Source organism: Gorilla gorilla, chromosome 2 (genome assembly GCF_029281585.2).
Source record: "Gorilla gorilla gorilla isolate KB3781 chromosome 2, NHGRI_mGorGor1-v2.1_pri, whole genome shotgun sequence".
NCBI classification, from domain to species: Eukaryota; Metazoa; Chordata; class Mammalia; order Primates; family Hominidae; genus Gorilla; species Gorilla gorilla.
Genome location: NC_086017.1, coordinates 23,187,918 through 23,213,613, shown reverse-complemented (window position 1 = coordinate 23,213,613; position 25,696 = coordinate 23,187,918). Strand labels below are relative to the sequence as shown.

The 25,696-nt window shown below is 51.8% G+C and overlaps 1 protein-coding gene across 1 annotated transcript in view; it reads left to right on the top strand.

Annotated features, from left to right (window-relative positions):
- The window catches only part of NUP210 (nucleoporin 210), a 103,944-nt gene that overhangs the window by 19,230 nt on the left and 59,018 nt on the right, over window positions 1–25,696 (top strand). Inside the window, exons 2-11 of the mRNA XM_004033649.5 lie at window positions 1,213–1,349; window positions 3,611–3,742; window positions 9,799–9,895; window positions 12,654–12,804; window positions 14,701–14,833; window positions 21,391–21,549; window positions 22,133–22,201; window positions 23,344–23,450; window positions 24,475–24,615; window positions 25,265–25,402. Coding sequence (XP_004033697.3) covers window positions 1,213–1,349; window positions 3,611–3,742; window positions 9,799–9,895; window positions 12,654–12,804; window positions 14,701–14,833; window positions 21,391–21,549; window positions 22,133–22,201; window positions 23,344–23,450; window positions 24,475–24,615; window positions 25,265–25,402 — 1,264 coding nt within the window. The remainder of the gene's footprint in view (window positions 1–1,212; window positions 1,350–3,610; window positions 3,743–9,798; window positions 9,896–12,653; window positions 12,805–14,700; window positions 14,834–21,390; window positions 21,550–22,132; window positions 22,202–23,343; window positions 23,451–24,474; window positions 24,616–25,264; window positions 25,403–25,696) is intronic.

The following is a 25,696-nucleotide window of genomic DNA, read 5'->3' as shown; positions in this document are numbered from 1 at the left end:
CTTGGTCAGGCTGGTCTTGAACTCTTGACCTCTGGTGATCTGCCCACCTCGGCCTCCCAAAGTTCTGGGATTACAGGCATGAGCCACTGCGCCTGGCCACGCACCATTGCTTTTTGACACCAGGCAGTTTCTGACAAGTCTCCTTCAGAATACTCGTGGCTGTGGATGTTCCAGTGAGTTTAGGCAAAGTTAGGGAGGATGCAGAGACCCTGGAGTGTCTGCTCTGTGTCGGGTGCTGTGCCGGGTGCGGCCCCGAGAGACAAGCGCCAGGCATGGCTTAGTGGCCCCTCCTGGGGCCTTGGTCACACTATAAACTCTCTGAGGGCAGCATGGCCAGCCGCTTCCCATGGCCCTGCTTCACCCCAGATCCTGGTGGCATTCTTTTGGAGGCCCTGTACACTAGGCCTGAGAGCCTGTCTGTAGACAGCACATGCTAGCTGGGCACGCTCAGTGTGGAGTCTGCTGTCCTCTGCCTCTCGTCCCCTTCTCACCTGGGCCTGGGGCAGTTATCCTGGGCCATGGATGAGAAACTGAGGCGCTGACAGCAGATAGCTTTCCCCACACATTCCTGTTATCCTTCCTCCTGTTATCCTCCCCGGGGAAATTGGCTCACAGACGTCTGGGCTCATTTGTGGATGTGTATATCTGTCTGTCTCCCCACTGTGGCTATAATATCCGCTCCGCAGGCACTGGGAGCTCATGGTTGTGGTTATCATTACAGGTAGTGATCCCCAGGGTTAGTGGAACCCGTTGGGGTTGGAAGCTGATGCCCGGAGCCTGCTGTGTGCCAGGCCTGGGCTAGAGGTCGGTCGAGATGCCTGTGCCCCCTCCCTGTGCAACGTGTCCCTCGTGGGATCCCTTGAGCAGCTTTCCTGCTGGTACTGAACGACTCCCACATCTGCAGGAGTCTTGGACGGTGGCCATGTGTTGAGCCTTGAGGTCATTTCCAGGTGTGAGGTCTCCTGTTTGATTTGCTCCATGGGGACTGTGTGCACAGCCCCGGAGCCCTCAGCTTGTGGAGGTCTTAACTGGAGAGGCCTCGGCAGGGCCCCACGTCTCCTCTGGGTTTGAAGCTGGTGTTAGGCGGCCCACCTCACTTCTGTCTTTGGGTCCAGGACTGTGCCCTAGACGGGAGCCACAGCCTGGTGTCTGGACCCCACTGCGCCTTGCAGTGCAGCTCCAGAGAGTAAATGCTGTCTTCTTCCACTGCAGGTTGTCCACCCGGCCGGAGGTGGCCAGCATCGAGCCGCTGGGCCTGGACGAGCAGCAGTGCTCCCAGAAGGCAGTGGTGCAGGCCCGCCTGACCCAGCCTGCCCGCCTCACCAGCATCATCTTCGCAGAGGACATCAGTAAGGGCTGAGTGCTGTGTGTGATCCCCGGTGGGAGCCAGAGACAGGGAAACGCCCACTGAGACCCAGGGTCCTAGAGGCTACCTGAGCCCATGGCAGGGCTTTCTCTTGTTGAGTGGCAGGACACCCAGGCAGGAGACAGGCACCCAGCAGGCAACACCCATCCCAGGCCTTGTGCCAGCACTTCCTACCGTGTTCCCTTTTGTGGAGGCTGGCTTGCTAAATTTCTAAATTATTATTTGTTACCTAAATAACTCTTAATGGGTAGCAACTCATTACTACGACAGTTGTCCTAATCTGTGAGATCACTCCTTTTCCTTCCCCATATCTAATTTATTATATAAGTTGTAAAATAGTTTGACAACAACAATATAATTTTCTATCATGCTTTTCCCTACTTAGATTATAGGACATGTTCCATTTTACCATACAATGATTTTTTTTTTTTTTTTTTTTTTGAGACAGAGTCTTGCTCTGTCGCCCAGGCTGGAGTGCAGTGGCGCGATCTTGGCTCACTGCAACCTCCGCCTCCTGGGTTCAAGTGATTCTCCTGCCTCAGCCTCCCGAGGTCTCAGCCTCCTGAGTAGTTGGGACTACAGGCATGCACCACCACACCTGGCTAATTTTTGTATTTTCAATAGAGACGGGTTTCACCAAGTTGGCCAGGCTGGTCTCGAACTCCTGACCTCATGATCCACCCACCTCAGCCTCCCAAAGTGTTGGGATTACAGGCGGGAGCCACCGCACCTGGCCCATACAGTGATTTTTAATGCTGAATAATATTCTCTTTTTTATGTTGCTGTTTTGAGACAGTGACTTACTCTGTCACCCAGGCTGAAATGCAGTGACTCCAACACTGCTGACTGCAGCCTCAACCTCCTGGACTCAAGCAATCCTCCTGCCTCAGCCTCTCAAGTATTTAATAGCTGGGACCACAACAGGTGCATGCCACCATGCCCAGCTAATTTGTAAAATTTTTTGTGGCGAGTTGGGAGTCTCCCTGTGTTGTCCAGGCTGGTTTCAAACTCCTGGGCTCAGGCAACCCTTCTGCCTTGGCCTCCCACAGTGGCGGGATTACATGTGTGAGCTACCACACCCGGCCCAAATATATTCTTAACAGGAGGTTGTCCTATAAGCATTCCCTTGTATTGGGCATTTAGAGTGTTTTCAGATGTTTGTTTCAGTGTTACATATAAAAATAAATGTTTTTATATAGAGAACAAATTAGAGTTCTTTTACATTATTTCTTAAGATAAATTCCCAGTTTTTCTGGGCCACAGCCTTGAATATTTTTATTTTTATTTTTTGAGATGGAGTCTCGCTCTGTTACCCAGGCTGGAGTGCAGTGGTGTGATCTTGGCTCACTGCAACCTCTGCCTCCCGGGTTCAAGCAATTCTTCAGCCTCAGCCTCCCAAGTAGCTGGGATTATAGGCATGTGCCACCATGCCTGGCTAATTTTTCTTGTATTTTTAATAAAGATGGGGTTTCATCATGTTGGCCAGGCTGGTCTTGAACTCCTGACCTCAAGTGATCCACCTGCCTTGGCTTCCCAAAGTGCTGGGATTACAGACGTGAGCCACCACACCTGGCCAACCTTGAATACTTTTAAGGCTTTTGATACATGGGACTGTATTGCTGTGCAAGAAAACCACACGAAAGTGCACAAGCGTTTTTATATGGTACCTGGAGAATGGTCAGAACAATTTTGTATCTCTTGCTGCTCTCCTTACACTTGAGGGTTCCCCAGGTAATGCCATTTACATACCTTATTTATGGAGCAAGTAAAAAAATCTCTGGGTGTGCCCACCAGCCCCTTCTGTACTATAGTTGATAGTCTTTTATAAAAACACCAGCATATGTGAAAACCGAAAACCACCAGCATAATCCCTAATCTCAGTGAAGGGACAGGGCTCTTGTCTTTGGGATGGGAACTCATCATACTATAACCCTTGTCACTTCACAGAATGCTTACACCCTGAACAACACTAAGTTTTCCTGGAGTTTTTTTTGCCCACAGCTTTAAATGCTGGTGCCCTGCTGGAAAAGCCAGAATGGGTGGTGACAAGGCCCCCACAGCCCTTCCTTTCTGGTAGTCCCTGTTAACTGTCAGTGGGGCCATGTGCGAGGCAGCTGCTTGGCTTCTGAGGGTGAAGCTGGTGGTTGCCGTGGTCTTTGCCAGAGTGTAAGCCTGCAAGGCTTGGAAGTGGAGCCAGGGGCGGGGACTGTCTTTGGTGCTGACCCCTCCCTGGGGTTCCTCCAGCCACAGGCCAGGTCCTGCGCTGTGATGCCATTGTGGACCTCATCCATGACATCCAGATCGTCTCCACCACCCGCGAGCTCTACCTGGAGGACTCACCCCTGGAGCTGAAGATCCAGGCCCTGGACTCCGAAGGTGAGAACGTCCCCTGCCTGTTTGTCCTCTGCAGCCCATGCTAGATCATCCCCCCACCATGACTCTGGCCTCTCTGTGTTCCCCACTCCTCTGGCATCCAACCCTGCAGGTCCCTAGAGGGCAGCTCTGGTCAGGCAGGTGAAGTTGGTGCTGGGGGAGATGCTGAAGAGGCAGAAACCACCTCTGAGGTGGGCCTCAAGCCCTCGGTGGTGTCAAATCATGGTCACTCCTGGCCCTCAGCAACCCCTGCAGTGGGGCCTGTGTGCTCAGAGCTGTGGCTCTGTGACCCTGGAGCCAGACCCTGCCTGCATAGTGCTGGTCCTTGGTGCAGCACATCTTGGGGAAGCTAGCATTCTTGGCAGCGATGGGAGGCAGGGAGAGGCTCCCTGCTCTGGCTCTTAGGGCCAGTGGTGGCTTCCTGTTCCAGACCTCAGAGCATGTTTGTGGGTCAGGTCACATTTATGCTGCCGGCCCAGGGCACTGCCCTCACATCTTCACCTTGCCAGAGTCAAATATGGGCTTGTTTCCAGGCTGGAATTCTTCTAGGTGATCTCTTAAAGGAAGTAAGGGAAACTTTTTTTTTGTTTGTTTTTGTTTTTGTTTTTTTGAGACAGAGTCTTGCTCTTGTTGCTCGGGCTGGAGTGCAGTGGCGCAATCTTGGCTTACTGCAACCTCTGCCTCCTGAGTTCAAGCGATTCTCCTACCTCAGCCTCCCAAGTAGCTAGGATTAGAGGTGCCTGCCACCAAGCCCAGCTAATTTTTTTTTTTTTGTATTTTTAGTGGAAATGGGTTTTCACCAAGTTGGCCAGGCTGGTCTTGGACTCCTGACCTCAGGTGATCCACCCGGCTTAGCCTCCCAAAGTGCTGGGATTAGACACATGAGCCACCGCACCTGGCCAGTAAGGGAAACTTTGTAGGTTAAAATTCTTGTCAGAGAAAATAAAAATCAGGCAAAAGATGCCTTTCAGATGATCTGCCCCAAAACCAAGTCCAAACCAAGGCTCACCTTGTCTTTGAAACCTTTTCTGACAACTCTTGCTCCTGTTTTTGAAAAAAAATTTCTGGATCAGGATTTCTTAGCCTAGATAGTATTGATTGACATTTGGGGTTGAATAATTCTTTGTGATGCGGGCTGTCAGTGCATTATAGGATGTTCAGCAGCATCCCAGGCCTCTACGTACTAGATGTTAGTAGTGTCTCCCAAGCCATGACAATCAAAAATGGCCCAGACATGGCCAAATGTCCCTGGGGGGCCAAACCACTGTTTAGAGCACTAGCAGACCCTTTCTTCCCCAGTTACCCATTCATCAGATGAGGCCCTTAACCTCTGACACTGCCTTCTGACCTGTGAGATTGAGATAGTGATGCTTGTCCTGGGGACCGTAAGGACTTAGTGAGAAATATGTACAGTGTTCGGTCTTGCGTGAGTACTCAGTAAGCCAGGGGGTGTTTCTCTGAGCACTTTGTACAAACTGGGCATTGTCCAGGCACCAGTGTTGCTACAGGGAAAGAAGTACCTGGCAGCTCCCAAACAGTTAAACACAGAGTTATCCTGTGCCCCGGCAATTCCACTCCTGCCCAAGAGACCGGAAAACACATGTCCACATGTGAATGCTCATAACAGCGTTATTCATAACCACCAAGTGTGAAAACAACCCAAGAGTCCATCAACGGATGAGTGGAAAAACAAAACACGGTCGACCCCTGCAATGGAATATTATTTAGCCACAAAAAGAAGGAAATACAGGCTGGGCGCAGTGGCTCATGCCTGTAATTCCAGCACTTTGGGAGGCCGAGGCAGGCAGATCACTCAAGGTCAGGAATTCGAGACCAGCTTGGCCAACATGGTGAAACCCTGTCTCTACTAAAAATATAAAAATAAGCCAGGCGTGGTGGCGCACACCTGTAGTCCCAGTTACTCAGGAGGCTGAGGCAAGAGAATCGCTTGAGCCCAGGAGGCGGAGGCTGCAGTGAGCCGAGATGGCACCATTGCACTCCAGCCTGTTTCAGATTCCTGGGTGCAGTGTGTGAAGGTGCCATGATCTCCACGTCCTGGCCAGCACTTGCTATTGCTCATCCTTGTGGTTCTAGTTAAACCCCCTTTAAGTCACTTTTTCTTGAATGTGTATCCGTTCTCCCCAGGCAGGTGGTGGGGATGTGGGGATTGGGGAGGTGCCTGCCTCAGCCTTCCCAGGCCACTGTTATGCCAGGATGGTGCCCAGCGGCCCTAGATGGTTTCCTCTCACACTTCCCCCTCTCCTGGAGGGTTGATGGCCCCTGCAGCCAGTTCGAGAGTAGGACGTCACCTGGTCTCCACAGACTGGGTCATTCACCAATAGCCCATGTCAAGGCCCCACCTTTGCAGCAAGGAAATGGATAACTTCCCTCCTCGCCCACTGTGAGGGCATCATGCTTTCTACTTGGTCCTCCTTGCCCCAAAATACTTTGATGAGTACCTTCATCATTTCTTTTGCCTTTTTTTCTGAGCCTGTGACCTCTTTTCTGATCAGAATCTCCTCTGTGAAGATGAACTTGACCCTTAGAACCTTTGAGGGCAGTCCCAGAAATGATGTGCCTTATCTGTATTGATGAATGTCAAGAAAGAGAATTGCTCAACGAACAGTGGCACCCTGGCTGCCCATGGATGCCAGGCAGTATGTTGTCCCCTTAGTAAGTACAATGTCTTATTGTGCTTATAAATGGTCTCATGCCCACTATATAGATGAGGAAGCTGAGGCTCAGAGAGCTTCAGTAACTTGCCCATGGTCACACAGCTCATGGGTGGCTGAGCAGGGGCTGGGATCCAGGATGTCTGACTCCGTCGCCTGAGCTGTTTCCCGCTGGATGCACTGCCTGTCTCCTACTGCTGCATTTTCCTGGGCATTGGGGGCCCTCCCCACATGGCTGGGATCTGCCCTTTTGGCCAGAAGCCACCTGCAGAGTGCCCGCCTCCAGACAGGGCTCTGTCTGTTGCACATAGTAGGTACTAATAGCTTCTTTTTGAGTGGAAAAAGCAAAACTTTGAGCAGAGGTTTTCACAGCTGTTTCCTGGCCCACCCGTGCCTCTTGCATCAGCAGAACTGGACTAGCTCAGGGTATCCAAAGATGCCCCCTCCTCACCTTTCCTTATCCCATCTCTTCTGGCTGGAGCACCTTCCCCTCCTGAACTCTGCTTTCAGAAGCTACGCTTCCTCTGGCATTGCCTCTCAGGTGTCCCCTCCTCCAGGGAGCCCTCCTTGGCTGCCCAAGGTGGGACTTGTTCTTCCCTTCGATGTCCCTCAGCTCTGCAGTGCCCCCTGCCCTGGGATACAAGGCATTTTCTACTGTGGCTTGTCAAGGTCAGCACTAGGAAGACATAACTGAAATCAGTTCATTCTTCTGGACTTTTCTGTGCCTGACACTGGACTTTGGGGCCAGCCGGCATTGGGTAAATGTTTGCTAGGTTGAATTGCCTAACATTTTCCTTCAGCTCTCCTGCAGGACAGGGGAGGTAGATCCTCTGGAGACTGGACCCCTGGCTTTCCTGGTTAATATCTAAACTTGGCTGTGAGGCTTCAAGGTCAAGGGCTCCGTTGCACATAGTAGGTACTGATAGCTTCTTTTAGAGTGGAAAAAGCAAAACTTTGGGCACAGACTTATTGAGAGCTTTCCCTTCCCCCTTGCCACCCTTAGGGATGCCCACCTGCAGCAGGCCCTGGAAAGGCAGACACCTGCCTTGACATCCCCAGGGCCCACGCAGCTGGGTCTGGCCATGTTGCCAGCAGCTGGCGGGAGAGAAAGCCAGTGGCCAGCAGCTGGCAGGCCCATGCATGAACGAGGGTCCCTGTGTTCTCATCTGCACGGAGCCCTGCAAATCCTGCACTCAGTCCTGTTTGTGCACCTGCCCCAGCAGGTAACTTACAGAAGCCTAAGGACACTTTCTGCCCTTGAAATTACTACACATTCAACTCTTCTTCCACATTTGAACATGGTGGACTTCCAGGAGAGACTGTGGGGAGCAAAGATGATGAAAAACAGAGCTCCACGTGCAGCCCCTGAAGTGTCTGTGGGCATGATTCTCTCCCACCGTTTTCCTTGCTAAGAGCCCCTTAGCAGGGCCTCCCCCACCTCCATCCCCTTGTCCATAAGCGGACCGTTGTGAACACTGGACATGTCACGGGGGTGCTTTCTCAATTTGATCTTCCCACCAACCCCATGCGTTGGTATTTTCATCCCCATTTTACAGAAGAGAAAAGCCGTGCTTGGAGCTGAGATGGGTGGAAGCCCCAGGGTAGCTGTTCAGGACTCTTGTGGTGTTGGCATGTATTTGTGTTAAGGGAGTGGCCTGCCTAGTGGTCTGCAGTCTTGCATTTCTGGTTACTGGGTCACACTATTGTAGGGACTCCATGCTCCCCTCACTGAGCACACTGTAAAGCTGGCCTGCTGGGCTCTGACTCCGGAAGGCAGGAATTTGGGCCCAGGCTCCCCTCACCGAGCATACTGCAAAGCCGGTCTGCTGGGCTCTTCCCTGAGAAGGTGGAATTGGAGCCCAGGCTCCCCTCACTGAGCACACTGCTAAGCCAACCTGCTGGGCTCTGCCCCCAGACAGTGGAATTGGGGCCAGCAGTACTCCATATGCACCCTGTTTCAGCTCAGTGTGCAGAAGAAGGTTCTCACAGTCAGAGCTGTTGAACAGAGGAATCGGCTGTGCTGGGCGATGAGCTCCTCGTCCCTGGGGTATGCGGGAAGGGTCTCAGGCCCCCATCTGATGGGGACGCAGCATCCAGGGGTTGGACTAGAGGACTTCTGTCTTGCAGCCGATGTGCTTCGCTGGTGTGGATTTTCATATCCACCATCCTCACCTAATGCCCTGGATGTTAGGAAGACAGATTAATTTTCAGGAAACCATAGAGTTTTCATTTGCTCAAAATCCTGCTGTGGACCTCTAAGAAAAAATCTTCCCACATGTATGTACATCATAGATGGGGGTTGTCTTCCTCTGATCAGTTGCTCACATTGACAGAAAGACACCCAGGGAACTGTAAGAAGATGCCTCTCTTCATAAAAGATGCCGTGAGAAGTAAGGCGAAGGAGCAGAGTTTTCTGGAGCTTCTGCTAAGCACTATTTCATGCAGTCTTTGAGACCTTGCAGGGCCAGGGATCGGGGTGAAGAGAAGCAGGACCCCAGGCCCGTCCGACTCTAAATACCTTGCCCTTTGCACTGTAGAAAACAGCTTTTCTTGGCCCCCAGATCCCTTGTATTGGGAGCTGGTCAGAAAGGGAGTGTGGATGAGGGATGTGGAACAGGCCTGGAGCATCAGGGGCTGGTGGGGAGTGTGGCATGGCCCCTTCTAGAGAGGGCGAACAGCTTCTGGCCCTCAGAGGGAATGAGGCCCAGGTGGGTGGATCTTCATCCTTTCAAGAGGAGGTGAGAACTAGACTTGCATGTGGCATCTGTTTCTTGATTGGAAAGGACAGATCAGAAGGCTCCCAGGCAGCAAGCCAGGACATAAGAGCCAAGGCTGGCTGGGCCTGGCTCTCCTTGCCCCCTACCTACCCCACGACCTCAGGAGTCTCACAGTCAAGGTGAAGAGACAAGAGTCATGTGACAGTAGACATTTGGGTAATGCCCCTCCACCCTGGGTCCCCTCCCCTGCACAGGGAGGGAGAGGAGTTTACTCCCAGGAAGTGGTGAACAGGAATGAATGGCCCAGGTTTCCGAGCAGCCTCCTAAATTGTAAACCGCTCACAGACGTGGGGGGCGGCAGTGTTATGCACTGCACTGAGCTGGTCCTGCAGTCAAGGGCAGGGAGTCACAGCAGGAAGAGCACAAGCTTTCATTGGACAGCCCTAGGTTCAAATCCTGGCCTCGCCCCCTGGTGGTCACATGACCATGAATAAGTGTCTTCATTCCTTTCAGCCTCAGTTTCCTCTCCTGACATACAGGTTATGACACCTGCCTGGTGGGTGGTGATGTGGAGTGTGGTTCCTGCATGGGGCAGAAGCTCCCATCACGCCTCCCTCCGCCCTGGGAAATTAACTCCATATCTGTCTGCCTCTCCCATCTGCTCTTACAGGGAACACCTTCAGCACTCTGGCTGGACTGGTCTTCGAGTGGACGATTGTGAAGGACTCTGAGGCGGACAGGTTCTCAGACTCCCACAATGCGCTGCGGTAAGGGGTGCCTCTGCTAGGCCTGGCCCCTTTGAAGGGAGGGGGAAAGGGGGACATCTGTGACCTCCTCACCAGCGGGGGGCTTTCATCTGGGTCATTGAGGAGTCTGGGAGACTCCTAGGATGCCCGCAACATTCCGAGTGTCCGATTAAGGAATGGGATCCACTCACACCATTGTGCGGGAGCCTGGCTGCTTCTGCAGTCCCCAGAGAGTGTCCTGTGAGAAGCTGTCAGAGGCTTGGGATGTCTAGCTGGAGAAATGAGACATGCATGACTGTCTCAGGGCACAGGGAAAGTGTGGGTGGCCCCAGGCTGCACTTCTGGGGGGCCAGTTAAAGGGCAGCCAGGTTTCGGCTGGGGCACAGGCCAGCTGTGCCGGTGGGTCTCAGGTGTAACAGGCTGAGTCGCCCATACGGCGGTATAGTAAGACCAGTTGTGAGGCAGACACCTTAAGCATCTTGACCTGTGTCATCCTCCTGGCAGCCACACGAGCTTGCACACCACTGTGCTCTCCATTGAGTAGTTGTATAGGCTGAGACTTGGAGAGGCCGAGCCACTTGTCTGAGCTCCAGGAGGACAGAGCTGGAGTCTGAACTCAGATCCGTGGATCTGCACTGTCTCATGTGGCAGCCACGGGCCCCAGAGCTATTTACTTGTAGTTAGAAAATGAGCAGTTCAGTTCCTAAGATGCACAAGCCTCCTGTCAATGGCTCACTGCGCTGCCACATGTGGGACAGGGCAGGAGCAGAGCCACGTGGGTCCTCTGCCGGTGCTGGTGCAGGTCCCAGGTCTAAGCTTGTATTCCCGACTGTGCCACCTTCCTCATGATTTGCCATGTGATTTTTAAAAAGCGTGGTCCCTTTTTTAAAGTTGTTTTTGAATCTTTTGAGTCTCCTTTGCAGCAATTTTAGGCCTGTAGAAAATCTGCCAGTTTAGTCCAGAAAGTGGTCTCCCTCATTCACCTGAGAGCCGGCTGCCAGCCTCATGTCCCGTCACCCTGATGATTTTCATGTGCTTTACGACCATCGGGGCATTGTCCTGCACGGCCACCATGCAGTCATGGCACTAGGAAACGAACACTGATGCCGGCCGTCTTCAGACCTTACTCGAGTTTGGTCATTTGTCCCAGCTTTATCCTTTTCAGCAAAAAGAAGGATCCCAGCCCCAAGTCACCTGCCGCATGTGTCCTGTTTCTCTTAGTCTCTGTCAGCCTGGGACTGTTTCCCGGGCTTTGACTTTGGACACCACAACGCTTGTGAAGAGGACAGTCTAGTTATCTGTAGAGTGGCCCTTGTTTTGGGTTTGTCTGCTGTTCCCTCACGGCCAGGGTCCGAACGTTGTGTCTTTGGCAGGAATATCACAGAAGTGAGACTCCGCTCTTCCACTTGCCTCTGCGCTTTCTCACCCCTATATAATTATAAGTCCTTTGTCGGCGAGTTTACTGTCTGGTCTTTCATTACGCCATTAAAGTCCTGCTCTGGGCTGTAGGGGATGTTGGGGATGTGGTGGTTCCTCTGTCACAACCTTCTCCAGGGCTCAGCTCACAGCAACTCCAGGCCGACGTCCTCATGTCCTGACGCCTTTGTGAGCCGAGTTGCCCTTGTGGAGACAGCCTGCTGGACCAGCTCTGTGGGTTCTGGTGTTTTGTAAAACAATGACCATGGGCCAGAGAGTCAGAGACCTGGATTCCAGTCCTGGCTTTGTCACTTCCTGCCTGTGTCCTTAGCCAGGGAACGTTACCCACCTGAGCCTCAGCCTCCTGCCCTGGGAAACAGAGCTGGAGGGGATCCTGTGCCTGCCTCTGAGGGCCACTGTACAGCTCAGTAGGTTGATCCGCTCAGGGCCCCTCTCTGGGCCTGGCACACGCTGGATGTTGAGGGGATGCTGATTCCCTGTCCCCTTCTGACAATACCCCATTCCCCGCCCCTTGAGCTTCCAGGCAGCTAGCTCTGCACCTGAGCCAAATGCTAACAGAAATCCCAGATGCCAAGGCGGGTTGGAGCTGGATTGTCCTGGATTTGTAATTTGGCGTGTGACACCTAGAGTAACCAGGCGAGGAAATAAATCACAGTGCGGCCCAGCATTGGCAGATTGCTCTTGTGCAGGGGAACAGTGGGCTTGTTTGTAAATGCAGGCTGAAGTGGGAGGCTGCGTGGGAAGGATCCCTAAAGTCCGCCTGCCCAGCAGCCCACACTCCAGCCTACACCACGTGCCCGACATCTCCCCAAGCTGGGATCCAGGGAGAGCGAGACATGGTGCCATCTGGTCCCCAGGGCTAGGGGACCAGTCATGGAGAATCGTTCCCCAGAGCTGGGCGCTAGGCCGGGGAGGTTGGACGGGAGCAGGCAGCCTCGGGGAGGTGAGGGTGCTGCTGGCCCTGCTGTGACTGGGCTGTGCTCTTGGGCCTGCTGCCTCATCTCCCGGGCCTCACTGTTCCCATGTGGACTCAGCAGCTGGTCTCGCATGTTATTATTTACGTCACGTGTGCATGTGGATAAAATGCAGATTCCCAGGCATCTTGGAGACAAAGCCTGGGCCAGGGGCCAAGAATCTGCATTTTTCACAAGGACTTTGGCAGTTCTGATGTAGCAAGCTGCAGGGCCGTGTCTCTAGGCAGCCCCAGCCCTGACTAGGGGGACACCCCTTATTTCAGCATCAGCCCCAGTGGGAGGTACTGATAGGGAATGCTGTGGTAGATTCTGACAAATCTTATGTTGGGGTTTGATCAACAAACTTTGACAACGTGCTCCTTTTCCAGAATCCTCACTTTCTTGGAGTCTACGTACATCCCTCCTTCTTACATCTCAGAGATGGAGAAGGCTGCCAAGCAAGGGGACACCATCCTGGTGTCTGGGATGAAGACCGGGAGCTCCAAGCTCAAGGCTCGCATCCAGGAGGCTGTCTACAAGGTGGGCCTGGGGCACTGGGGTGTCAGTGGGCTTCCTGGGTTGGAATCAGGCTGACGGTACCTGCTTATAGGTACCATTACACCTATAGACACGTTGAATAGTGGAAGTGAGACGCTGTCCCATGATTTCAGGATGTGGGTTCATATTTTTATGTGTTTGGTTTGGTTTGTTTGAGCCTCAGCTTACAAAGAAAGGTGGTTGAGGCCCCAGAAAGCATCTCTAGGGGTGCATAGCATTTGCTCATTCTTAGTTTCTAGGGAGGTCCAAGAGCAGGAGGTTCCCAGTAACTCGCCTGTTTCCAACTGGCGCCCCCACCGTGCTGGTATAGGGACGCTCCCAAGCACTTGGGGCTTTGACAAAACCTGGGGCTCCTGGGTGTCTTCTATGCTGTCTCTCCTTGGGCCCCCATTAGAGCCCTGAGACTGGTGGCCCAGGGATCCTATGTGTAGATCTCCTCAACCCCCTGCCCCAGCCGATCCCATGTCTTCCTGGCCTCACCAGCATCCCATTCTCAGGGTAGTGGGGGTATGCCAGAGGAAAAGAGAGTGAGGAGTGGGTCTATCCAACGTCCTAGTTCCTTCTCTGTCCCTGTGGACTAATGTTCACCCACCCAGTGCCTCGTTTTGAGCTGCAACCCTGAGATATTTTTGTTTGCCTACTGTCTGGAGCACAGGCAGGAACACTGTGGTACTTGGCCTGCCATTTAATTTTGTAAAGTGGCAGACAGAGAAATCTTCTTCTGATTCACTCTCTGTAGTGGGTTTGCTGCATCTGGGAATCCTGGAAAGTTTTGGAAACATGGGGACATGCCCTGTTATAGGGACTAATCCCGTAGGACTCTGCAGGTAGTACTTAGAGACAGTTTGCTCCTGTGTAGGGCCCAGGCTGGGATGGGGTACAGCCACACTGCTAAGCTGGAAAGGCAGACTTGCTGTCCTGCCCACAGACATTCAGTGGCCCTCCCTGCCTGCGTGCTGGAAAGCAGCCGCCACAGAGCCCTGCCCATGGTGGTGCCCAATACACTTGTCTGTTTTGGACACACTGAAGATATTAACTAGTTGTTAAGTGAGGAGGGCTGTCAGTTGTGACAGCAGACTTAAAGGAGAATCCAAAGGGTTGCCACAGGACACCAGGCATGCTGAACTGAACTCAGAAAAATGTAGAATGCCCACACCCACAGGAGGGCAGTCAGCTGCGCCTTCACCTGAGGAAATGTTTTTGCGTTTTTGTGGACAAGAATCATTTGCTTTGTTGTCGCTTTTCTACAATGTACACTGCCATCAAACAGGCCAAAGACAATGAAAGGTGCAGGCCTCTGGAGAATCCAGTACCTAAGGGTGCACTAGACAGGGCACCTAGTGATCTTTCTCCCATTGCGAAGTTGCCCACAGGTTTTCCTGAGGAGGCAGGAGGTCACAGGTCGGGGGTGAAAGGCGGGCAGGGGAAGGGGCCAAGGAATAGCAGCCAAGGGCTCATCACAGCATATGCCTCTCCTGCTTTTTACGTTGGCCTGGGGCTTCTCAAGTTCCCTGGACCTTGGGCTTTTGTGTGGAGAGAACTTGAGCTCCCGGTGGCCATAGCATCCCTAGAGTTCACCCTGGCTTTCCTCTTTTACTCCAGTTTAATCATGGTTTCATATAGAGATAAACCATGCACAATGGGCAGTCAGTGTGAGGGCTCAGTCTGGGTAATGCCCTTTTTCTGGGTGCCTGCTATACTTATGGAGCTCCCCTGGGACCTCTGGGTTCTGAAAGTGAGGATTTGGGAAAGATATCTTGTTTCTTTCCTCTTAACTTCCCTATTCCCATGTTTAAAACATCTCTTTCTCTTGCTCACACCACCACTTCCCCATTCCCTGTCCGCACCTCACTTTGTCTGCCTTTTCTTTATGCCAAGAATGTACGCCCTGCAGAAGTCAGGCTGCTGATTTTGGAAAACATCCTTCTGAACCCGGCCTATGACGTCTACCTGATGGTGGGAACCTCCATTCACTACAAGGTGCAGAAGATCAGGCAAGGGAAAATTACAGGTGTGTCATTGGCTCTGCCATCATGACAGATGCTTCCTTCCTCCTTTTTTTATTGTGGTTACATACATGTAACAAAATTTACCATCTTAACCATTTTTAAGTGCTCCATCAGGTAGCATCAAGTACATTCACACTCTTTTGCAGCCATCACCACCATCCATCCACAGAACTCGTTCATCTTCCCAAACTGAAGCTCTGCATTGTTAAACACTAACTCCCCTTCACCGTCTCCCAGCCCTTGGCACTCACCACTCTATTTCCTGTCTCTGTGAATGTGACTACTCTGGGTACCTCATGTACGTGGAATCATGTAGTATTTATTTTTTTGTGACTGGCTTATATCACTTTTTTCCTAGCCTGATGTCTTCAAGTTTCATCCATGTTGTAGCAAGGGCTGGAATTCCCTTCCCTTTTAAGGCTGAATAGTGCTCCATTGTGTGGATGGATAGACCACATTCTGTTTACCCATTTCATCCATCAGCAGACACTTGGGTTGCTTCCACTTTTCGGCCATTGTGAGTAATGCTGCTGTGAACATAGTGAGCAAATATCTGAGTCCCTGCTTTCAAATTCTTTGGGGTATATGCCCCTTCAGTGGCAGCGAGTCCAGAGCTGTGGGCTTTGTGTTTAGCTGGGCTTTGCCCCGGTCTGCAACTGACAACTGAACAAACTTGGGCAAGCCACTGCCCTTCTCCAGGGCTGTTTCTCATTGGAGGCTTTGAGGCCTTTCTGCCTGGGCTGTGAGGACAAAATGAATCAATAGGAGTGTAGTTGTACTGTGTACTTGTGTTTAGATAGTGACGGTTCTTAATGGAGTGCCAGTCCTCCTAAGGATCGTTATCATTTTGTTCAAAGCTGTGTATGTTTAACATCCAGAGCATAGGACCTGAAGGGTCATGGGCATAAGAGCTCTCAGGTCCAGTCCATCCGAGGGCCTCAGTCAGGTGACTTTGCCAGGTTGGTAGGTCGGTTCCACCTGTGATACAGGGTGTCACTTAAGAGGCAGGCAGATACACACTTCAGCATAAGAGCAACTTGAGTGGTGTCTCCAGTTGATGGGAGGTGCTGCATTGTTTAAAGTCCTGCTCAACTGAGAGCAGTCATCTGGTTGGTCATTCCTGTGTGGCAGAACCCTTTCTCTCAGGAGGACAAAGAAACTGAAGACAGGCGCTCCTGCCTTTGGGCCCAGTTCTTTCTGGCAAGGGGGTCCTAGTTGAAGAGAAGCAAACTCATGTTTCTTGATTCTGGGCAAGCAGCATCTGCCCTTCAGTAGGATGTCAAGTCAACAGGAGGATGGCCTGCAGTAGGATTTGTAGGAAGCCAAGCATGGGTGTCCTGGTCAGAGCCCGATGTTTACCTGACTTCAGGGAAGCAGATTCTAGGACAGGGACAGTCCAAGATGTGGCTTTCTGAGACTCTGAAAGGGGAGGAGGCTCCAAGGTAGAGTTCTGAGGACAGCAGCTTAAGGAAGAATGCAAAGGGGAAGCGTGTTGAAAGGCCAGAGGGCACAAACAGGAGGTCTCAGAAATATAAAATTATCCATGAACACTGATCAAGAAATGGCACTACGGCCTGAAGGAAGACGCTTGGAGAGCCCAGTCACTGCTGACAGCACCTAACCATGACTGAACATTTCCTCGGTGTTGGGCAGTTGTAAGTGCTTTTCTTTTTAAAGTTACTTTATTTTATTTTTTAGAGATTTGGTCTTGCTATGTTGCCCAGTCTGATCTCAAACTGCTGGCCTCAAGCCATCCTCCTGCCTCAGTTCTTCTGAGTAGCTGGGACTACAGTTGTGTGCCTGGATATAACCCAACAGCTCTATGAGGTAGATTTCATTAATACCCTGTTTCATACATGAGGAAAACTGAGGCATAGAAGACCTGAAGCTCACAAAACTGTTGGGCTCCTTGGCCTTAATCACCCCTGTAGGATCAATTGGAATTTCCCTCTGCCGCTTCTCCCCAAAGGAAACCCAGAAAAAAGCTAATTATAACAACAGGGCCGGCCGGGCGTGGTGGCTCACGCCCATAATCCCAGCACTTTGGGAGGCTGAGGCGGGTGGATCACGAGGTCAGGGGTTCGAGACCAGCCTGACCAACATGGTGAAACCCCGCCTCTACTAAAAATACAAAAATTGGCCAGGTGTGGTGGCGCACGCCTGTAATCCCAGCTACTCAAGAGGCTGAGACGGGAGAATCACTTGAACCCGGGAGGTGGAGGTTGCAGTGAGCCGAGATTGCGCCATTGCACTCCAGCCTGGGTGACAGAGTGAGACTGTCTCAAAACAAACAAACAAACAAAAACAGGGCCTTACAGTCTCCCAGGGCAGCGGTGAGGTGGTCCATTTGCATGGGACTCATGGGGCATGAAACTGCCCCAGCTGGGCAAGCAGAGCCCATGTAGTTAAGAGGGGATGGGCTGACTTTAGAAAGAGCTCACTCGGCCAGGCACAGTGGCTCACACCTGTAATCCCAGCATTTTGGGAGGCCGAGGCGGGCGGATCATGAGGTCAGGAGATCGAGACCATCCTGGCTAACATGGTGAAACCCTGTCTCTACTAAAAATACAGAAAAAAATTAGCTGGGCATGGTGGCACACACCTGTAGTCCCAGCTACTCAGGAGGCTGAGGCAGGAGAATTGCTTGAACCCGGGAGGCAGAGGAGGTTACTGTAGCTGAGATCGCACCACTGCACTCCAGCCTGGGCGACAGAGTGAGACTCTGTCTCAAAAAAAAAAGAAAAATAAGAGCTCACTCTAAATTAGCTCAGGTATCACAGCCCAGAGGAACTGCACCTCCCAAGGTACCTAGAAAACTTACGAGCTTGGTCACTGACCTTCCTGCCACAGACATCAAGGAATTGGAGCACATGAAAGATGCCCTGGGACAGGAAAGGAAAGAGGCAGGGCCCACCTCCCTTTCATCATGTCATGAGATGTGAAAGTACTCCAGAAATACACACTCCTGTGCGATTGATGGCACTGGATGCTACTGCAGTAGGTTCCAGTTGGATGTTTTGGCAAAACTGAGAGGAGCCGAGCTAGCAAAACTTCACTGTGAACAAGACACACCAATGGAAACTCCTAAGTCTTTTAGATGAATTATTTTGGGGTTTTTTTGAGAGAGAGTCTTGCTTTGTCACCCATGTTGGGAGTGCAGTATCATGATCATGGCTCACAGCAGCTTTGACCTCCCAGGCTCAAGTGATCCTCTCACCTCAGACCCCTGAGTAGCTGGGACCACAGGCACACACCACATGCCTGGCTAATTTTTTTTTTTTAATAGAGATGGGGTCTCTCTATGTTGTCCAGGCTGGTCTCAGACTCCTGGGCTCAAGTTATCCCTCCTACCTCAGCTTCCCAAAGTGCTGGGATAATAGGCATGAGTTGCCATGCTCAGCCTAGCTGGATTGTTTTTTCATTGAGGTATAATTCACATGACTATGTTGGTTTTTGCAGGTTTGCTAGACAGAAAAGTCAGGGAATGGTGTCTTCATAGGGGACCTGAATTTCAGCAAATCCCTGTCTTGCCCGGCATCCTGTGGAAGCCTCAGAGCATTCTGCGTTGGATGACAGTTACATGGGCTCATTAACATGCGATAACTATAACTGCAGATTAACTCTTTATATTTTCTTTTCTGTTGGGTTTCCTTCCTTACAGTAATTTTTTCTTCTTTGGTATTTTTATTTCCTTTATGTCTGCCTCTCTTCTTTTATCTGGCTCCTCCCTTTCTTGCAAATACATTTCCTGAGCATCTGCTCTGTGCCAGCCCTTTGCTAAGTGCTGGGTGCACAGTGGTCAGCAGGGCTGCCCGGTTCCTGCCCTCCTGGAGCTCACAGCCTAGCGGAGGTGGAGCACAGTCAGTCACATCATGTCTGCAAGTGAGGCCTGTGAGTGGAGGAGACAGGCTCCTGAGGCTTATAGCAGGGCATCTGTATTGCTTATAGGATGGGCTTCCAGTGGGAGCCGTGGTCTCCATCTCCAGTCCTTAGTCCTAAGTCCTGTTGGTGTTTGGATTGGTTGCAGACATGACTGCCACTGTGATCAAGTTGTTAGATGTAATAAAAATGTGGGAAGGGCATGCTGGCTGATGGAATCAGTATCTGAAGAGAACTTGAGTGGATAGAATGCTGGAATTACTGAAATAAAATGTACTAGGTTTGCAAAACCAATAGCATGCACATGTGTTGGGCTGAGGTTCATGTGTCAGAGACTCAGTTGTAGAAGGAACTTTGAATCTGGCAGGCACTTAACTGTGGCTGCTCAGAACTAATGTATCTGGGGCTGCTTGAGCAGGGGCTGAGGTCAGAGGCAGGGAGTGAGCTCTCCATCATCCTTGACTCAGACCCAGCTCCGCAGGAGCTCCATGGTCATCCCTGGAGCTCACGTGGAGTGCAAGGTCCGGGAGTGGGGGCGCTGACAGAAACAAATCTGGGGGGATCAGCCAGGGTCAGCAGGGGACAGAGATCATGTCTTTTAGAAGAATGTGGGCTTCCTGACCTATAGAAGGGCAGCTGTTCACCCCCTGCAGATGATAGCAGGGATGATCTGGGGCCTCAGGAGCGCCTTTCTGTTGTTGGCCCAGTAATTCAAAGACAGGAACTGGGCAGTGCCCTTAATATCTGCGAAGACTTCCACATTCAGTGTCTCTTATAAGGAGTGAGTTCCAGGATACAGGGGGTATCTAAGGCCGGGTATGGTGGCGTGCATTGGTAGTCTCAACTACTTAGGAGGCTGAGCCCAGGAGTTCCAGGCTGCAGTGAGCTGTGATTGCACCTAAGAAAGCCACTGCACTCCAGCCAGGGCAGCATAGTAAGAATCTATCTCTAAAAAAAAAAAAAGAAAAGAAAAGAAAAGAAAGAAAAAGAGGTATCTAAGGAGTCTGTCACAAAATCCTCCTTATTTTCAGTCTTAGAATTTGCAAGGAGGGTTACATCTGTGCTATGTAAGTCCCCTTCAATGTAAGCATTTTCATTTCCCAAAAGGGCCTTACTCATTTAGAAAACTTTAAAGTAAAGAAGGGAGGAAGCTAGTGCTTCATTAATCAGTATAAAGTAATGTTGCTTCATTGAGCAACTGTGTTATTTTATTCTGACATTTATCTTTGATTCACTGCTCCATATTCTGAACACTAGACACATAATCTGCAAGAATCACTTGATTAGAGATGAGGATGTGGGCTGTGCATTCCCTTTGGGATTCTCAATTCTAGCCTACATCACAATCACCTACAGGGCTTGTGAAAACAAAGCTTGCTGGAGCCCAGCCCTGGAGTTTGATTCAGCAGGTCCGGGATGGGGCTCATCATTTGCAGTTCCAGGTGATGTTGATGGTTCAGGGACCACACTTTGGGGACCCAATGTTCTAGTGAAAATTATTTGATACTTATTAGATCACATGAAAAATAACCCAGGACAAGGGCCAGGCAAGTTTCCTCTCTTTTAGAATTCTCATCAGAATCCCTGGAGATTCTGAAACATGCTTTAGCTGAAATTCCTCTGGGAGTCCTGACCTGGCACCCTCTATGGGGTGTTGAAGCCCTGAGCTGGCCTGAGAGGAGGGCCAAGCAGAGATGTTGTCTGCTATTTCCTGTGTCCTCTTCTCTCTTCTCTTGCTGGAGGGCTAGAATGTCCCACCTGTGGGGACAGTGAATGGGTGACTGGTTAGGAAGCTCCACGGACTTAGGAGAGTGAATGTGAAAGTGGTCAGGCTCTCTGGATCAGAATGCCAGCTCTGTTTTCCACTAGCTGCGCAATGGTGAGCAGGCTGCTCATCTTGATGTCCTCAGTGCCCTATCCCCAAAATGTGGCTCTCAGTAGTGTGTTCCCAGGGCTATTGAGGGATATGAGGGAATGTGATCATGAGACACCTCATTGTTCTGAGGCATCTTGATCCCTGCTCAGCAGTCACCATTGCTGTCAGAAGTGCTTGTGGTCTCTGCCCACAGGGCAAGGAAGATGTACATCGATGTTGCTCACTTTATAGAACTGTTACTTCTCAGGGAAACTCTTCTCCATCCTAGCCCACGTTGGGCAAGTTATTTTTCTGCCAAGTGGGTGTGAAGGGCAGGGGAACACTGAAGCTGGTGAGGATGGCAGCAGGGTTCATTGTTTGCAATTATAGACCCCATGGGAGACCAGTGACCAGAGCTTCTTGGGAAACCCCTAGAGGCTGGACGGAACCAGCAAGAACCCCAGTGCCCCCAAACAGCCCCCTCTACGTAAAAGCAAAGAGTTCACTTTGCAATGTTCAGAAATGGCATAATGTTAATATTCTCCAAGCAGTTGGCAAATAGATTGTGGTTAATTTTTTTTTTAAACAGCTTACAGCAGTCACAGAAAAACTGATTGCCTCTGAAAATTCATGGAGTGTCAGTTTTGTCCACCAGCATGCAGAACAATATTAAAATTTAAAGCACTGAAAACAATTAAGAAAATGCGTCAGCTGTACTGAGAGCAGGGTGCAGAGATTCAGGGTGGCAGTGGGAGTGTATTGGCTTCTAACATTTCCTGTCTTTGCTCTCTCTTTCCCTGTTATTTTTTGTTTCTTGGTGGCCAGAACTCTCCATGCCTTCCGATCAGTATGAGTTGCAGCTTCAGAACAGCATCCCGGGCCCCGAAGGAGACCCAGCCCGGCCGGTGGCTGTCTTGGCCCAGGACACGTCGATGGTCACTGCACTGCAGCTGGGACAGAGCAGCCTCGTCCTTGGCCACAGGAATATCCTTTTCTTGGGCTTGTGTGTTCTTAGGCATGGCGGAGCTGCTGTTTGGAAGTCAAGTCGTTTTTTTCCCTGAAAGCTCGGCAGGGCTAAAAATAGCCGTTTCCCCTCAACGGTCTGAAAATCAGAAAGAACTGAAATAGCACTGCTGAGTGGAATTGCTCACGGCTGTGGGTGACTCACCCCAGAGGCTCCCAGCGGTGGGAGGTGATGGCAGGAGCTGAGTGTCATTCCTCGTCTCCGGAAACTTCTCCAGTACCTGCAGCCTTCTCAGAGGGGGCCTGGCGGGGGCTGTTTCCATACTAGCATAATGGAGTGTTGATGCCCCAGACTTGTTGTTGTGTCCTGTGCGGTCTCCAGTGTCCCTCACAGAGATTCCCCTTTGCTAGTGTGGCAAGCGCAGTGTGGCCTTTGATTCTGAAAAGTGCCTTTGCTCTACGTGGCCTAAGCCAGGGGAGTTTTCATCCCCTCTTCTTCTCTCCATGTGATGTCTTGATGATCAGGATTCTGAGCCAAGCTGAAACTGGCCAGCCAGCTGGTTTATTTGCTGTCATATGTCTTGCCCCTTAATTAAAAATTCAGGTATTCGCATGCAAGGTGCTTCTAGGTTACCCAACAGCACTATCTACGTGGTCGAACCTGGATACCTAGGTGAGTGTGGGCCTCCTGGGCCCTCATGGATGCTGCTCAGTTGTGACTATATGAGTTTAAAAAATAGAAAAGAAGCAATAGCTCCACAGAAAATGTTTCCTTCTGGCCAGCTCTGCCACTTGCTATGACCACCATTGCCCAGGGCACTCACCAGCCCTTCCCTGTTTGGTGTAGAAATAGATAGAATGAGCCAAGCCAGGCAGGCGGCAGGCTCAGCAAGGAGAGAAACAGAACCGGGTAGAGTGGTGAGGGGCTTGCACCCTCCTGGTTTTCATACCACAGCTTTGCCCAGACCTGACCATTGCTATGGACATTTAGAGGTTGGGGCCCAGTGTCAGCTCAATTATAGAGGGACCCTAAGGTGACATGACAGTAGGCAGGTACCTTAGCAGGGAGGGGAGGAACATGATGATGATATTGAAGGCAGGCATTTTCTCAGACAGAGCTTCTTTTGCGGGAAGATGTCCTGGCAGAGGGAATTGCTTAGACAATGGCGTGGAAGTGAAAAAGTACACTGGGCCTCCCAGGGGACAGCAAGAGTGCTGTGGTATCCTGTGTTGGAGGGGACTGAGAACCTGGGAGGGCAGGGATGACTCATATGTCAAGAGTGCTCAGTGACAGGCTTCAGAGTGTAGACCTGCTGAGATGAGTCCAGGGTTGGTCCTGGCGAGGTCAGCTCAGGACTGAGAGTTCAAAGCAGAGAACTGTTGTGGATTCAGAGCGTAGACCTGCCAAGGGTTCAGAGCGTAGGCCTGCTGTGTGTTGAGGACAGAGCTGCTGGATTCTGAGTGTAGACCCACTGAGGACGGGAATGAGTTTGAAAGAGCCTTGATCAGACAGAGTGGGATGAGTCCAGGGTTGGTCCTGGCGAGGTCAGCTCAGGACTTAGGGCTGAAGGTGGCATTAGACTTCCGCTGCTCAGCAGCAGGTCCCTCTCTGTGGAGGAGGCCAGGGCCATAGTTGTGGGGCCTCCAGGTGGGTGGTGTGGGGCCTCCAGGTAAGTGGTGTGGGGCCTGCAGGTGGGTGGAGGGGGGCTTCCCGCGTGGATGCTGAGGGCCCCTGTGCTGAGGGTGGTGGTCCCATCCTCCTCCACCCTGCTGCCCCTGAGGCCTGAGTGCTCAGGCTCCCCCTGCCTGTTTTAGGGTTCACCGTTCACCCTGGTGACAGGTGGGTGCTGGAGACCGGCCGCCTGTATGAAATCACCATCGAAGTTTTTGACAAGTTCAGCAACAAGGTCTATGTATCTGACGTGAGTTACTGTTCAGGTCCTGACTGGGGGGATGAGGTGGGGTCGTTGTCTGACGCAGCTGCTGAAGAGCAGCCCCCAAAGCAACAGGAGCCCCCATGCAGGCTGACCGAGGAGGGGTCCTGTTTCTAGTGGCGCTCCCGGGTCTGTAGGAAACAGTGCTGAGGCATCCCGGGGCATCTCCAGAGCCTGTGAGCCTGCACACTGGCCCAGCTGCAGAGCCCCTGTTGGGCTGGAGGGCAGAGGTTGCCACAGCGGCAGGGCTCCAGGATAGGAGGATAGGGAGGAGGTCTCTGCCCGCCACTCTCCCGCCCCCTTTTCCCCAAGCTGGAGACCTCAGAGAATCCATTCTCCTCCTGCCCTGCAGAGAGTCACGGAGCACGTCCTGGCTTTCTCCATACTGGGTCCCAGAAATACCTGGAACCCTGCATGACAGAGGCCGAGCTCAGCACACTTTCTGGTTCTGGAAGGGGGTGTCAGACAGATGAGGAAATGTGCAGGAGTCTTGGCTGCCTCTCTGTCCCCTGTGAGAAATTCCAGGCTTGTCAGTGAGCACCCCCAGGCCCTTCAGGTGGCGTTGGAGGTTTTAGAAGAAAAAGGCAAGGTTCCTCTCGGTGTCCTTGAAGAAGTCATTGCTTTGCTCATGTTATCAAACAAGGGCCGGGATGGTCACCATTTGCAGTTAGCTGTAGGGGACGTGATGTCCTTTTTTTTGTATTTACTGGTTCCTTGTTGAGACCTCGGTAGGCTCCAAGCTGCCCCAGGTGCCACACGGGGGGATGAAATAGAAGCGCAGGTCATCAGGCCATGCAGGGAGGGTGGCCTCGGTGGGGACAAAGGCCATAGTGATCAGACCTCTGTTCCAGGGCCCAGCCCACCCGTCTGCTGCTAGTGGAGGCTGCTGAGCCCCAGGGGGCCCCTTGGCCTGGCCTGGCTGCTGGTTTCAGTCCTGTAGCTTCGTGCCCAAATTCTGACTTTCTGGAGTCACCCCAGAAGCACCTCTCTCCTGTCCTGCCTCACCTTCCAGAACATCCGAATTGAAACTGTGCTTCCTGCTGAGTTCTTCGAGGTGCTCTCGTCCTCCCAGAATGGGTCATACCATCGCATCAGGGCACTAAAGAGGGGACAGACGGCCATTGACGCGGCCCTCACCTCTGTGGTGGACCAGGCAAGTTGGTGTCTCCCCTACGTCGTGCCTTGTCCTGTGAAGCCACCCTCTGTAGGCAGAAGTGTCAGCCCAGGAGGGCCATGAGTCCCAGGGAGTTGGGCCACCTGCATCCCTTTTCCTGTTTGGGCTACTTGCATCCTGGGTTCTTTTTTCCTTAGTCTTTAAGGAGCCCATCAGCCTTAGGGAGCAGAGCTTTGCTGATTGGAAAATTGGCCTGGGTGTTCCCATTTTCCTACCCCACACAGAAGGCCTCCTGGCCTGGAAGGGGCAGCAGGCTGTAACAGGAAGGAATGCCCATGCACCGACAGTGACTCCTGCCAGAGTCGGCCTCCTCAGCTCTGGGGGCTGGGCGGGCTGCTTTAGCTCTCAAGCCTCAGTTTCCCCATCTGTAAAGTTGAGGGGGACACCACATCCATCCCGCCGGGGTGCCCTGAGGATTCAGTCAGGCAGCATTTCCAGAAAGCACTTCACAAAACCATCCCCGTGGAGAACGAGAGGGCAGCAGGGTGTCTGGCACCTTCCTCTCCACTCTTCCCCCAAATCCACCTTTGTGGCCCAATCCCCAGGGAGGGGTGGGGGTCCGGTGACTGGGAAAGACTGATGATGACATGGTTGTCATGGTTACGTGTGGCACCCTCACCCCTTGTAGGATGGAGGGGTCCACATACTACAGGTGCCTGTGTGGAACCAGCAGGAGGTGGAAATTCACATCCCGATCACCCTGTATCCCAGCATCTTGACATTTCCGTGGCAACCAAAGACGGGTGCCTATCAGTACACAATAAAGGTACGTGAGACCCCTCACCTCTGCGTGCATTCCTTTGGTGTTTTCATGGGATTGTGGCTTTTTGTCCATTCTATTACTTTTAGTATTACTCTCTAGTGGTCGTGGAGAATTTTAAATCACAGTCTTTATGATTTCTGCTGTTTCCTGAGGTTTCCATCATAGCAATGCATTCTGGTAATTAGGAAAAAAACCAACAAAAACCAACAATGAAAAAATTGAGAATAAGGCAGGGTGCGGTGGCTAACACCTGCAGTCCCAGCACTTTCGGAGGCTGAAGTGAGAGGATCGCTTAAA